This window comes from Coregonus lavaretus (assembly GCF_964263955.1).
Source record: "Coregonus lavaretus genome assembly, contig: HAP1_SCAFFOLD_3234, whole genome shotgun sequence".
Lineage (NCBI taxonomy): Eukaryota > Metazoa > Chordata > Actinopteri > Salmoniformes > Salmonidae > Coregonus > Coregonus lavaretus.
This window is the reverse complement of record NW_028166080.1, coordinates 1919-17500: the sequence shown is the minus strand read 5'-3', so window position 1 is coordinate 17500 and position 15582 is coordinate 1919. Positions and strand designations below refer to the sequence as shown.

General features: G+C 47.2%; 1 protein-coding gene across 1 annotated transcript in view; it reads right to left on the bottom strand.

The window, feature by feature from the left end:
- The window catches only part of LOC311115124 (protein FAM83H-like), a 17488-nt gene extending 2225 nt beyond the window's left edge, over window positions 1-15263 (bottom strand). Inside the window, exons 1-11 of the mRNA XM_084190330.1 lie at window positions 14947-15263; window positions 14055-14189; window positions 13594-13791; window positions 10974-11138; window positions 10450-10574; window positions 9695-10117; window positions 4260-4397; window positions 3480-3734; window positions 2639-3290; window positions 1413-2505; window positions 727-1238 (exon numbers count right to left, since the gene is read on the bottom strand). Coding sequence (XP_084046456.1) covers window positions 727-1238; window positions 1413-2505; window positions 2639-3290; window positions 3480-3734; window positions 4260-4397; window positions 9695-10117; window positions 10450-10574; window positions 10974-11138; window positions 13594-13791; window positions 14055-14189; window positions 14947-15069 — 3819 coding nt within the window. The 5' untranslated portion in view covers window positions 15070-15263. The remainder of the gene's footprint in view (window positions 1-726; window positions 1239-1412; window positions 2506-2638; window positions 3291-3479; window positions 3735-4259; window positions 4398-9694; window positions 10118-10449; window positions 10575-10973; window positions 11139-13593; window positions 13792-14054; window positions 14190-14946) is intronic.
- Window positions 15264-15582: the final 319 nt, after the last annotated feature.

The following is a 15582-nucleotide window of genomic DNA, read 5'->3' as shown; positions in this document are numbered from 1 at the left end:
GTAGCCCTCCTGTCTGCTATAGTAGATACTTCAAAGCGGCTGTAGACCTCCTGTCTGCTATAGTAGATACCTCAAAGCGGCTGTAGCCCTCCTGTCTGCTATAGTAGATACTTCAAAGCGGCTGTAGACCTCCTGTATGCTATAGTAGATACCTCAAAGCGGATGTAGACCTCCTGTCTGCTATAGTAGATACCTCAAAGCGGCTGTAGACCTCCTGTCTGCTATAGTAGATACCTCAAAGCGGCTGTAGACCTCCTGTCTGCTATAGTAGATACCTCAAAGCGGATGTAGACCTCCTGTCTGCTATAGTAGATACCTCAAAGCGGCTGTAGACCTCCTGTCTGCTATAGTAGATACCTCAAAGTGGCTGTAGACCTCCTGTATGCTATAGTAGATACCTCAAAGCGGCTGTAGACCTCCTGTCTGCTATAGTAGATACCTCAAAGCGGCTGTAGACCTCCTGTCTGCTATAGTAGATACCTCAAAGCGGCTGTAGACCTCCTGTCTGCTATAGTAGATACCTCAAAGCGGCTGTAGACCTCCTGTCTGCTATAGTAGATACCTCAAAGTGGCTGTAGACCTCCTGTCTGCTATAGTAGATACCTCAAAGTGGCTGTAGACCTCCTGTCTGCTATAGTAGATACCTCAAAGCGGCTGTAGACCTCCTGTCTGCTATAGTAGATACCTCAAAGCGGCTGTAGACCTCCTGTCTGCTATAGTAGATACCTCAAAGCGGCTGTAGACCTTCTTCTCCTTCCTCATGCTCTCCATCCTCTTCAGCAGGCTGTCTCTCTCCTGAGGGTTGACCTGGGGCCTCAGGAAGCGGTTCCTCCCGAGCGACGGCTCCCTCTTCAGCCCTCCTTTCTCTCCTGCCACGTCTACCCCCTTCTCCCCTCCGGCCTCCTCTCCTCCTCTCTCCAAACGGTTCTTCTGGCTGTTGGCAGAAATCTGTTCCAGGATGACCTTGGTGTCATCTCTCAGGTTGCTACTGAACAGAATGGAGCCGCTGGAGCTCTGGTACCGAGACGGACCTGTCGTTTTAGACGCCGCGTTGTGATTGTCTGAGAAAGTTACGTCGCCTGCGGCTTTAGCATCAGCAGTGGAAGAGGAGCTTAGGTGTGTGGCGGCGGTCCCAGACTCCTCGGAGCTCTCCGTCACAGTTCTCATCGTCTTGTTGTCTCCGCTGGAAGCCGATATTGCACCGCCAGAGCTCTTCTTGTCCTTGGGAGCCAGGAAGCCTTTGAATTAAAGAATGAATGAATGAATGAATGAACGAATGAATAAATTCAAACCTTAATTGCTCTGAAGGGAATTTGTTTTATAGATCATGAGCGCAAACAATTAAAAAAGAAAAGATACCAGTAAACATGGACGTAACAATCTGTGACAGACAGACAGACAGCACCACATACCTTTGAGTTTCTGGGTGTGCTTCTTGAGGAAGTCCAGGGGCTTGGCGTCGGCCTTGCCCTCCCCTCCCAGGGTGTTGAGGGAGGTGTTGGAGCCCAGGCTCTTGTGGAGCCCCTCCTTGGACTCGGCCCGAGACATACTGGACAAGCTTTGGGAGCGATGTTTTTTCCGCTCGCTCTTCTCCGCGTCCGTGGCGTCTGTCGTTAGCGTTTCCTCATCGCAGGAGACGCGGCGAGGGTTGGAGCTCTTGAACAGCTTCAGAGAAGGGAATGTCTTCAGAATCTTACTGGGCTCGTCTTTCCTCTGTGACTCCGAGCTGCTGTCTTTTCTCTGTGACTCCGAGCTGCTGTCTTTTCTCTGTGACTCCGAGCTGCTGTCTTTTCTCTGTGACTCCGAGCTGCTGTCTTTCCTCTGTGACTCCGAGCTGCTGTCTTTTCTCTGGGCTGTGGTAGTAGAAGGCTCAAAGGTTTTGAATCTTGAGGTGATGGACAGTTTGCGTGTTTGCTCTAATGTGGCTGGGACTTGTGGTTTCATTGGGGCAGGCTCTGGAGCAGTCACAGAGAACGAGGTGGTGGTGGTGGTGGTGGGGGAAGAGGTGGTGGTGGAGGTGGTGGTGGAGGAAGAGGTGGTGGTGGAGGAAGTGGTGGTGGAGGAAGTGGTGGTGGGGAAAGAGGTGGTGGTGGAGGAGGAGGAGTTGGTGGAAGAAGGAGTGTCTGAGAGGTCTGGTGTCTTCTGAAGAGGTCCTTTCATCGCGGCCTCTTTGGATGCGTTTCTCTTAGCAGCCAGCTCCTTGAAGTACTGCAGTCTATTGGCAGGGTCGTTCATGTTCAATGGCTGGGGTTTGGGGAGATTTGTAGATGCTGGGGCGACTTTGGGGGGTGTAGGCTCCTCTTTCAACCCAGCCTCTTTCTCTTCCTCTGCCTTCTTCTTCTCTCTCTCGTTCTCCTCTGCCTTCTTCTTCTCTCTCTCGTTCTCCTCTGCCTTCTTCCGCCACTCGAAGGGTTCCCGGGACTTGGAGTGTCTCTTCTCCAGGATCTGTTGGACGATGGAGGTGGTGCGGAGCAGGTCAGACTCCTCATCCTCCTCGTTGGCCACCTGTATCAAATCAAATTCAACTTTATTCGTATGCCACATACATTTTATGCAAGGTAGCAATACAATGTGTACAAAAAATACAAATACAAATTAAATCAAAACAATCAGAGATGATATGAAAGGTAATAAAGACCTTCATGCCCAGGCCTCCCAGGTGGGTCTCCGTCTTGGAAGAGGAGAAGATGAGGGAGGAGCGCAGCCGGGAGCTCCTCTGGAGCATCGGGTTGATCCGCGTCCGGAACGACTCGTGTTTGGAAAGCACAACCTCCCCCGGGGCCTCCCTCGACGATGACATCTCCACATCCACCCCAACCTCCCTCCCCCCCACCTCCCTCTCCCTCTCTCGGTCTTTCTCTCTCGCTCCCGCCCGCTCTATGGTCCTGCTGTCGGCCCCGTCCTTTCCCGTGCTCTCAGGCATGAAGGGCTTGCTGTATCGTGGCGGTCGGATATCCGGCCTAGGCTTGGAGGGGATATTCGGAGGCTCTCTCGCCTCAAAGCGGGGTACAGACCCCTCATGGGCGTACGGTTTCCCCTCAGACTCTGGGTCTTGGAAAGCGTCAGGGCCCAGAGGTTGGGGCAGCCCCTCCTCTCCCGTGTCCCCGTAGGCGCTGAGGTAGGAGTTGATCCTCCAGCTGCGGAGGCCCTGTCTGACGTTGGGGTCCTGGTCCGCCTCCACTGGGACGGGGAACAGCTGCTTCTCTGGGGGGTTGGGATGGGTTGGGGATGACTGGCAGGCGTAGGGCTGGCCCACCGTCGGCCTCTTGTGACCGCTGCCACCTCCATACCTGGAGAGATGAGAGGGGGTTACTTTAGTTTAGACACATTTCTACTGACATGGGTGGATACAACATTTTGACCAAAACTTTGTGTGTGTATCACTAAAAGCTTCATCGACTAACTCTAGTGGTAGCATTCAACAGTGAACAGACATTAGTTATCATTTTTCAGTCCAGTGGACCCTCCGTACTACGTACCTCCCCCCTGCCGGTGGTGGTCCCGGGTCGTGTTTCAGGTCCTGAGAGGAGAGGAAGTCTCCACCGTAGCCCTCTGGACCAGGAGGTTCCTCGTGGGGGTAGCCTGAGTCAGAGTACTGGTCCAGCGCTGGTCTGTTCCTCAGCCTGTCGTAGCGTCCATGGCCGGACCCAGGTCCTCCTAGCCCTGATCCTAGCCCCGGCTTTAACCCAGGTCCCTCGCCACCCTGGTAGTAGTGGCTGGACTGGCTCTGCTCCCTGGAATACAGAAATAGTCATAAATCATCATCACTGTCATCATGAGTAGCAGCAGAAGCATCATCATCATCATAACCCAACATGCTTGACATATCACAGATTATTTTATTATGCAGAAGCATCATCACCATCATCATCATCATCATCATAATAACCCAACATGCTTTACATATCACAGATTATTTTATTATGCAGAAGCATCATCACCATCATCATCATCATCATCATCATAATAACCCAACATGCTTTACATATCACAGATTATTTTATTATGCAGAAGCATCATCACCATCATCATCATCATCATCATAATAACCCAACATGCTTTACATATCACAGATTATTTTATTATGCAGAAGCATCATCACCATCATCATCATCATAATAACCCAACATGCTTTACATATCACAGATTATTTTATAAAAAATGATAACTTGGGCCAGAGTTTTGCCTGATTTGATCACAATATTTATTCAAGCTGACAAAGACAACATAAATGAACTAACGAACGAACGAACTAGTACCTGTGGTAGTGCTGCTCTGTCTCCTCCAGGTTGTTCACGACTCTGTGCTTCATGTACTGTCTGGAAGAGGAGTAGCTCTCCTGGGTTCCCTCTGCATAGCTTTGCCCCTTATAGTCACTGGTGCTTATCTCCATCTGCCTAGAACCACAGGAAAAACATACAAACGCTTTAACATGGGAACAGAGTAGAAACATACAAACACTTTAATATACTAAATTACAGTCGCTAGTGAAAGTCTACACACCCCTTTGCACAGTCTTCACATTTTGCTGCTTTAAAATTAAATTGTACATGGGATTACGCAATCAAGATATCTTAGCTTTTTAAATAGAAACATTTTCTATAATTTTCATTCACTTTGAAAATGTGGAGTAGGTTGTGTAGATCTGTAGAAAAATATAAAATTGAATCCCTTTTTAGATTTAATTTTAAGGCAGCAAAACGTGAAGACAGTGCAAGGGGTGTGTAAACTTTCATGATTGACTTTGTCATCCTATTCCATTCACAGTGAACTATAGGGAATATGAAGATGGCTGCCGTTTTACGGCTCCTAACCAATTGTGCTACTCTGTGTGTTTTTTCGCGTTATTTTAAACGTATTTTGTACATAATGTTTCTGCCACCGTCTCTTATGACCGAAAAGAGCTTCTGGATATCAAGACAGCGATTACTCACCTCGTACTGGACAAAGATTTTTTCTTTAACGAGTCGGACGCAAAGGATTTTCTTCAGACACCAGGCCCAAATCCCCGTCATTCGCGTGAGAAAGAGACGGAGATATTGGGGATGTAGGTCGGAGTGCCTTGTAAGGATCCGACGGCGAGTGGGTGATCTGCCTCTACCATCAGTCCTATTAGCCAATGTAGAATCATTTAATAATAAAATAGACAAACTACGATCACGGATATCCTACCAACGGGACATTAAAAACGGTCGTGGCTGAACGACGACATGGATAACATACAGCTCCGGGATATACGCTGCATCGGCAAGATAGAACAGCTGCCTCCGGTAAGACAAGGGGTGGTGGTCTGTGTATATTTGTAAACAACAGCTGGTGCACGAAATCTAATATCTAAGGAAGTTTCTAGGTTTTCCTCGCCTGAGGTAGAGTATCGCATGATAAGCTGTAGACCACACTATTTACCAAGAGAGTTTTCATCAAAACATTTCGTAGCTGTCTATTTACCACCACAAACCGATGCTGGCACTAAGACCGCACTCAATGAGCTGTATAAGGCCATAAGCAAACAGGAAAACGCTCATCCAGAGGCGGCACTCCTAGTGGCCGGGGACTTTAGTGCAGGGAAACTTAAATCCGTTCTACCTAATTTCTACCAGCATGTTAAATGTGCAACCAGAGGGGAAAAAAACCTAGACCACCTTTACTCCACACACAGAGACGCATACAAAGCTCTCCCTCGCCCTCCATCTGGCAAATCTGACCATAACTCTATCCTCCTGATTCCTGCTTACAAGCAAAAATCTAAAGCTGGAAGCACCAGTGACTCGGTCAATAAAGAAGTGGTCAGGTGACGCAGATGCTAAGCTACAGGACTGTTTTGCTAGCACTGACTGGAATATGTTCCGGGATTCTTCTGAGGGCATTGAGGAGTATAACACGTCAGCCACTGGCTTCATCAATAAGTGCATCGATGACGTCGTCCCAACAGTGACCGTACGTACATACCCCAACCAGAAGCCATGGATTACAGGCAACATCCGCACTGAGCTAAAGGATAGAGCTGCCGCTTTCAAGGAGCGGGACTCTAACCCGGACGCTTATAAGAAATCCCGCTATGCCCTCTGATGAACCATCAAACAGGCAAAGCGTCATTACAGGACTAAAATTGAATTGTACTACACCAGCTCCGATGCTCGTCGGATGTGACAGGGCTTGCAAACTATTACAGACTACAAAGGGAAGCACAGCTTCGAGCTGCCCAGTGACACGAGCCTACCAGACGAGCTAAATTACTTCTATGCTCGCTTCGAGGCAAGCAACACTGAAGCATGCATGAGAGCATCAGCTGTTCCGGACGACTGTGTGATCCCGCTCTCCGTAGTCGATGTGAGTAAGACCTTTAAACATGTCAACATTCACAAGGCCGCAGGGCCAGACAGATTACCAGGACGTGTACTCTGACCAACTGGCAAGTGTCTTCAGTGACATTTTCATCCTGTCCCTGACTGAGTCTAAAATACTAACATGTTTCAAGCAGACCACCATAGTCCCTGTGCCCAAGAACAATAAGGTAACCTGCCTAAATGACTACCAACCTGTAGCACTCACGTCTGTAGCCATGAAGTGCTTTGAAAGGCTGGTCATGGCTCACATCAACACCATTATCCCAGAAACCCTAGACCCACTCAATTTGCATACCGCCCCAACAGATCCACAGATGATGCAATCTCTATTGCACTCCACACTGCCCTTACCCACCTGGACAAAAGGAACACCTACGTGAGAATGCTATTCATTGACTACAGCTCAGCGTTCAACACCATAGTGCCCTCAAAGCTCATCACTAAGCTAAGGACCCTGAGACTAAACACCTCCCTCTGCAACTGGATCCTGGACTTCCTGACGGGCCGCCCCCAGGTGGTAAGGGTAGATAACAACACATCTGCCACGCTGATCCTCAAAACGGGGGCCCCTCAGGGGTGCGTGCTCAGTCCACTCCTGTACTCCCTGTTCACCCATGACCGCATGGCCAGGCATGACTCCAACACCATCATTAAGTTCCCTGTTCCCTACAGTGGTAGGCCTGATCACCGACAACGATGAGACAGCCTATAGTGAAGAGGTCAGAGGCCTGGCCGTGTGGTGCCAGGACAACAACCTCTCCCTCAACGTGATCAAGACAAAGGAGATGACTGTGGACTAAAGGAAAAAGAGGGCCAAGCACGCCCCCGTTCTCATCAACAGGGCTGTAGTGGAGCAGGTTGAGAGCTTCAAGTTACTTGGTGTCCACATCACCAACAAACTATCATGGTCCAACCACACCAAGACAGTCGTGAAGAGGGCACGACAAAGCCTATTCCCCCTCAGGAGACTGAAAAGATTTGGCATGGGTCCTCAGATCCTCAGGGTCCAACAGCTGCCCCATCGAGAGCATCCTGACTGGTTGCATCACTGCCTGGTATGGCAACTGATCGGCCTCCTACCGCAAGGCACTACAGAGGGTAGTGTGTACGGCCCAGTACATCACTGGGGCCAAGCTTCCTGCCATCCAGGACCTCTATATAAAAGGCTTCTTAACAGCTTCTACCCCCAAGCCATAAGACTCCTGAACAGCTAATCAAATGGCTACCCAGACTTTTTGCATTGCCCCCCCCCTTTTACGCTGCTGCTACTCTCTGTTTATTATCTATGCATAGTCACTTTAACTCTACCTACATGTACATATTACCTCAACTACCTCCCTCCCCCATCCACATACAGTTGAAGTCGGAAGTTCACATACACTTAGGTTGGAGTAATTAAAACACATTTTTCAACCACTCCACAAATTTCTTGTTAACAAACTATAGTTTTGGCAAGTCCGTTAGGACATCTACTTTCTGCATGACACAAGTAATTTTTCCAACAATTGTTTACAGACAGATTATTTCACTTATAATTCACTGTATCACAATTCAAGTGGGTCAGAAGTTTACATACACTAAGTTGACTGTGCCTTTAAACAGCTTGGAAAATTACAGAAAATGATGTCATGGCTTTAGAAGCTTCTGATAGGCTAATTGACATAATTTGAGTCAATTGGAGGTGTACCTGTGGATGTATTTCAAGGCCTACCTTCAAACTCAGTGCTTCTTTGCTTGACATCATAAGAAAATCAAAAGAAATCAGCCAAGACCTCAAAAAAATAATTGTAGACCTCCACAAGTCTGGTTCATCCTTGGGAGCAATTTCCAAACGCCTGAAGGTACCACGTTCATCTGTACAAACAATAGTACGCAAGATAAACACCATGGGAGCACGCAGCCATCATACCGCTCAGGAAGGAGACGCGTTCTGTCTCCTAGAGATTAACGTACTTTGGTGCGAAAAGTTCAAATCAATCCCAGAATAACAGCAAAGGACCTTGTGAAGACGCTGGAGGAAACAGGTACAAAAGTATCTATATCCACAGTAAAATGAGTCCTATATCGACATAACCTGAAAGGCCGCTCAGCAAGGCTGCTCCAAAACCGCCATAAAAAAGCCAGACTACGGTTTGCAACTGCACATGGGGACAAAGATTGTACTTTTTGGAGAAATGTCCACTGGTCTGATGAAACAAAAATAGAACTGTTTGGCCATAATGACCATCGTTATGTTTGGAGGAAAAAGGGGGATGTTTGCAAGCCGAAGAACACCATCCCAACCGTGAAGCACGGGGGTGGCAGCATCATGCTGTGGGGGTGCTTTGCTGCAGGAGGGACTGGTACACTTCACAAAATAGATGGCATCATGAGGAAGGAAAATTATGTGGATATATTGAAGCAACATCTCAAGACATCAGTCAGGAAGTTCAAGCTTGGTCGCAAATGGGTCTTCCAAATGAACAATGACCCCAAGAATACTTCCAAAGTTGTGGTAAAATGGCTTAAGGACAACAAAGTCAAGGTATTGGAGTGGCCATCACAAAACCCTGACCTAAATCCTATAGAAAATGTGTGGCAGAACTGAAAAAGCGTGTGCGAGCAAGGAGGCCTACAAACCTGACACAGTTACACCAGCTCTGTCAGGAGGAATGGGCCAAAATTCACCCAACCTATTGTGGGAAGCTTGTGGAAGGCTACCCGAAACATTTGACCCAAGTTAAACAATTTAAAGGCAATGCTACCAAATACTAATTGAGTGTATGTAAACTTCTGACCCACTGGGAATGTGATGAAATAAATAAAAGCTGAAATAAATCATTCTCTCTACTATTATTCTGACATTTCACATTCTTAAAATAAAGTGGTGATCCTAACTGACCTAAAACAGGGAATTTTTACTAGGATTAAATGTCAGGAATTGTGAAAAACTGAGTTTAAATGTATTTGGCTAAGGTGTATGTAAACTTCCGACTTCAACTGTATTACCTCAATTACCTCGACTAACCTGTGACCCCGCACATTGACTCTGTACCAGTACCCCTTGTATATAGCCTCGCTACTGTTATTTGACTGTTGCTCTTTAATTATTTTAGTTATCTATTTTTTACTTAACACTTATTTTTCTTTAAAACTGCATTGTTGGTTAAGGGCTTGTAAGTAACCATTTCACTGTAAGATCTACACCTGTTGTATTCGGCGCATGTGACAAATTACATTTGATTTGATTTGATTAGTGTGCCATTGCAGACGCAACCTTCATGTGATAGTGAGTTCTACATAAAATCTAGTTCTACATGAATCTAGTTTTAAATAATAAAAAATAATAAATATGTGCACCATCCCACCTGGAGACCATGGTGCGGCCCTGTTCCAGGAAGGACTGCTGCATCCTTAACTGCTGCGACGCTGCAAACCTCCCAAGGTTCAGTCCTCCTCCGGATTCTATGGTGTTTCGGAACAGGTCATCCCTACGGAATGCAGAACGCTCGGATTCTCCTCCTCCTCCGAAGGGGTAGGCCGTAAGTTCTGGGGTGTGTGGTTGGAAACCCAGAGTGCGTCGCAGGGACTGGGTCCCCTTCAGGCCGAACTGGTTGCCGTAGTAACTGCTGCTGCTGCTGTCAGAGGAGACGGGCACTAGGGCGTGGTCTACGGTGAGAGGCTGTGATTGGGCGAACAGGATGCGGAACTCCTCGTCGAAGGTCGTGACCAGTTCTCCCAGGAAGAGATGAGCGATGCAGCGATGCAGCTTCTCATAGGACCACATGAAACTAGAGGAAACAGGAAATGACACGTTAGCTTCTACACTAAAGAGGTATATGTAGCTCAGTTGGTAGAGCATGGCGCTTGCAACGCCAGGGTTGTGGGTTCGTTTCCCACGAGGGGCCAGTATGAAAATGTATGCACTCACTAACTGTAAGTCGCTCTGGATAAGAGCTTCTGCTAAATGACTAAAATGTAAAAATATGATATCTGTTCTATCTGATGTGTTTCTATGAGCCCCTATAGTTGAATGTTGAAATCTGTTCTATCTGATGTGTTTCTATGAGCCCCTATAGTTGAATGTTGAAATCTGTTCTATCTGCTATATTTCTATGCTCACCTGTAGTTTCCGCTGAGCACGGCCCTACAGTCAGCCAATAGGAAGCGGTCTTTCACCTGTCCTTTAAACGACTTCCCTGTCTGACAGAAATACGTCACCCCCGCCACCGTCCGCACACGCATCATCTGCAAAACACACACACAAAAGTTATTCAGAGTCACAAGCGGTTAATGTCTGAGGGTGAATCAAACCAGTTTAACCGTTTCTGTTGACATGTATATAACAAGGCTCAGGGCTTGTCAGACTCAGTCAGACATCATGGTGACGCACAGTAGGTAAATACATTACATTCCTGCTATGAGACAGATGCCAGTCAACACAAAAACACTGGTATACTGTCTTTAAGACTATAGCTAGTGTTTCTCAAACCATTATAACTACAGCCATTTCTTGCTGTTTGTGGGAGGGGTGGGCTGGATCAAAAGCCTGCACACCCAGAATGTCTTCAGGAACATGGGTTTCTATGGGGAAACCTGAGTCACCCTGCCTAAAATAGTTAAACTAGGGGAAACATTGAGACTCACATGGACAAGGTCTAGGTTGATCTTGCAGTTAGTCACCATGGAGACAAAGTGATGGGCGTTCTGTTCGTCCAATAGGATGTAGACGGGGACGTGACGCGCCGTAGCATCCAGCAAGTCAGCAAACAGATCCACGTCTGTAAACATGTCCATCACCACGGCAATCACCTAGCAAAGCCCAATCAGAGACAGGGAAATATCACATTAGCCAATTAAAAACAGAGGTCACAGGAGGTTGGTGGCACCTTAATTGGGGAGGACGGGCTCGTGGTAACTTCTGGAGTGGAATGGTATCAAATACATTAAACATGGTGTCCATGTGTTTAATGCCATTCCATTTGCTCCGTTCCAGCCATTATTATGAGCCGTCCTCCCCTCAGCAGCCTCCACTGCGGTTTATTTAGTGTGATACCATTTAAAAGCAACTTTTGCCTGTCTTTTATAATACTGTATGGAATCACACTGTCTTGTACATTGGCACAAACACACAGATAGAACACACTAGCTCAAGCACACAGATAGAACACACTAGCTCACACACACAGATAGAACACACTAGCTCACACACACAGATAGAACACACTAGCTCACACACACAGATAGAACACACTAGCTCACACACACAGATAGAACACACTAGCTCACACACACAGATAGAACACACTAGCTCACACACACAGATAGAACACACTAGCTCACACACACAGATAGAACACACTAGCTCACACACACAGATAGAACACACTAGCTCACACACACAGATAGAACACACTAGCTCACACACACAGATAGAACACACTAGCTCACACACACAGATAGAACACACTAGCTCACACACACAGATAGAACACACTAGCTCACCTCACACAGATAGAACACACTAGCTCACACACACAGATAGAACACACTAGCTCACACACACAGATAGAACACACTAGCTCACACCCACACAGATAGAACACACTAGCTCACACACACAGATAGAACACACTAGCTCACACACACAGATAGAACACACTAGCTCACACACACAGATAGAACACACTAGCTCACACACACAGATAGAACACACTAGCTCACACACACAGATAGAACACACTAGCTCACACACACAGATAGAACACACTAGCTCACACACACAGATAGAACACACTAGCTCACCTCACACAGATAGAACACACTAGCTCACACACACAGATAGAACACACTAGCTCACACACACATATAGAACACACTAGCTCACACACACAGATAGAACACACTAGCTCACACACACAGATAGAACACACTAGCTCACACACACATATAGAACACACTAGCTCACACACACAGATAGAACACACTAGCTCACACACACAGATAGAACACACTAGCTCACACACACAGATAGAACACACTAGCTCACACACACAGATAGAACACACTAGCTCACACACACAGATAGAACACACTAGCTCACACACACAGATAGAACAAACTAGCTCACACACACAGATAGAACACACTAGCTCACCTCACACACACCGATAGAACACACTAGCTCACACCCACGCACACACAAACTGAAACTTAATTGTTTTCTTTAGGAGGATGAGCTGAGTGCAAGTCATTCATTTTCAGGGACAGGGCGTGGTGGAGCACAGCAGAGCAGAGTGGGGGCAGACTGACTGACTGACTGGCAGACTGACTGACAGACTGACAAACAGACTGACATACTGACAGACTGACTGACTGACTGACTGACTGACAGACTGACAGACTGACAGACTGACAAACAGACTGACATACTGACAGACTGACTGACAGACTGACTGACTGACAGACTGACTGACAGACTGACAAACAGACTGACATACTGACAGACTGACTGACTGACAGACTGACTGACAGACTGACAAACAGACTGACTGACTGACAGACTGACAGACTGACAGACTGACTGACAGAGTTTATGACAACACTGTCCATAGTTCTTCTTGACAGATAATCACTAACATGGCTCTTTATGCAACACTGGATCTTTGTCTTGAGAGATAGTGACTGAGATTAGCCCTGATAAAAAAAAGAACAGAATAGATATTCCGTGGGATGGGAATGCTATCATGATGAGGGTGTGTTGTTGGGAGCATTAGGGTGAGAAGGATCTGGGAATACAGGTGTGACCTGTCACTGTCAATTGGACTCCACTCCTCCCCTCACTGCTTAAACATACACTTCCACTTTACACCACATAGACCTGAACAGCTGTGTGTATGTGCCTGTGTAGTTGCTGTGTGTGTGTGTGTGTGTGTGTGTGTGTGTGTGTGTGTGTGTGTGTGTGTGTGTGAGTGTGTGTGTGTGAGTGTGTGTGTGTGTGAGTGTGTGTGTGAGTGAGTGTGAGTGAGTGAGTGTGAGTGAGTGAGTGAGTGTGAGTGTGTGTGAGTGTGTGTGTGTGTGAGTGTGTGTGTGTGTGTGTGTGTGTGAGTGTGTGAGTGTGTGTGAGTGTGTGTGTGTGTGTGAGTGTGTGTGAGTGTGTGTGAGTGAGTGAGTGAGTGTGTGTGTGAGTGTGTGTGAGTGTGTGTGAGTGTGAGTGTGTGTGAGTGTGTGTGAGTGTGTGTGTGAGTGTGTACAGCCCTCCTCTTACATGGTGTGCGTTCTTGATGAGCCTCCTGGCCTGCTCCTTGATGCTGGGCATGTCGGGGTCGCTGGGATTGACCAGGGTCGTGACCTCTGTGGGGCCGATGAAGCTGTGCGCCTGGAGGGGCCAGCCCAGGTCCAACCCCGGGGCCGCCGTGTCAGAGTGCATCGGCCAGTAGGTGTCTGACGAGCCGTCTGCATCTGCCTGGGGGAAAACATGGGCGGGCTGTTAGTTAACTATATTAGTTAATATATTAGTTAACTATATTTCCACTATGACAACAGGAAAATATGAATATATATATACAATATTATACAATGTCATAAATTAATTAATCATTCAATCAAGCAATCATTGCCAGACTCTGTCAAGCATGAGGCTACAGTGCTTTATACTATGACCTCTTCATGTAGCTCAGACTTTCACAAGTTCTTCTCTTCTCACAGTATTATCATTATAAGCGCTACCTCATGATAGGGCAGCTGAGGTAAGTTGGAGGTCGAAGCTTGGCCTGGTGTCTTGATGGTGGTCTTGATGTGTTCGATCTCCGGTTGACAGAGGAAGTCCACCACGTCTGCTGTCTGAAGGAACTCATAGTAGCCCTGTAGAGAGAGAACACACATTGAGTTATCACACACACACACACACACACACACACACACACAGACACACACTGAGTTATCACACACACACACACACTGAGTTATCACACACACACACACACACTGAGTTATCACACACACACACACACACTGAGTTATCACACACACACACACACTGAGAAATCACACACACACACTGAGTTATCACACACACACACACTGAGTTATCACACACACACACACTGAGTTATCACACACACACACTGAGTTATCACACACACACACACTGAGTTATCACACACACACACTGAGTTATCACACACACACTGAGTTATCACACACACACACCACACAAACTGAGTTATCACACACACACACACACACACATTGAGTTATCACACACACACTGAGTTATCACACACACACACACACACATTGAGTTATCACACACACACACACAAATCGTCATAACACACACACACACACACTGATTTATCAAACACTCACACTGAGTTATCACACACTGACACGCAGACACCCATACACATGCACACACACACACTGACACACACAAACATATACACCCATACACATGCACACACACACACTGACACACACAAACATATACACCCATACACATGCACACACACACACTGACACACACAAACATATACACCCATACACATGCACACACACACACTGACACACACAAACATATAGACACATGCGCAGTCACACACAAACCCTCCTCCTATACCTGTAGGTCTGTCTCCACCAGAGCATCGATGGCGAGGCGGTATTCTTCTCTGTAGTGGGGGGGCAGGAAGTTAGGGTCCAAAGGGTTGTCCCCGAAGTCCGAACTCTGGGACCGGTGGGCCATGATGGGGTTGGGGCTAGGGGTAAGGGGTTAGGGGTTAGGGGTAAGGGGTAAGGGGTAAGGGGTAAGGGGTAAGGGGTTAGGGGTTAGGGGTTAGGGGTTAGGGGCTAGGGGCTAGGGGTAAGGGGTAAGGGGTTAGGGGTTAGGGGTTAGGGGTTAGAGGTTAGGGGAAAGGGTTTAGGGGAAAGGGACAAACCTGTGGGAGAAATATAGTTTCATTATTGTTACTATATTTAGTAAGGTTCCTCTATTAGTAATAGAATCTCCTCAACAAAGATGTTGTAACAGAGGAAACACACCCTGTTGCCGAGTGTATAGAAACATAACACTCTATCAACAATCAAAACACAACACATATACTGTCCTGAGAGAGGGGGAGATAAAGGGGGAGGTAGAGGGGGGGGGGTAGAGAAGGGAGAGGGGAGGTAGAGAGAGAGGGGGAGATAAAGGGGGAGGTAGAGAGAGAGGGGGAGATAAGGGGGAGGTAGAGAGAGAGGGGGAGGTAGAGAGAGAGGG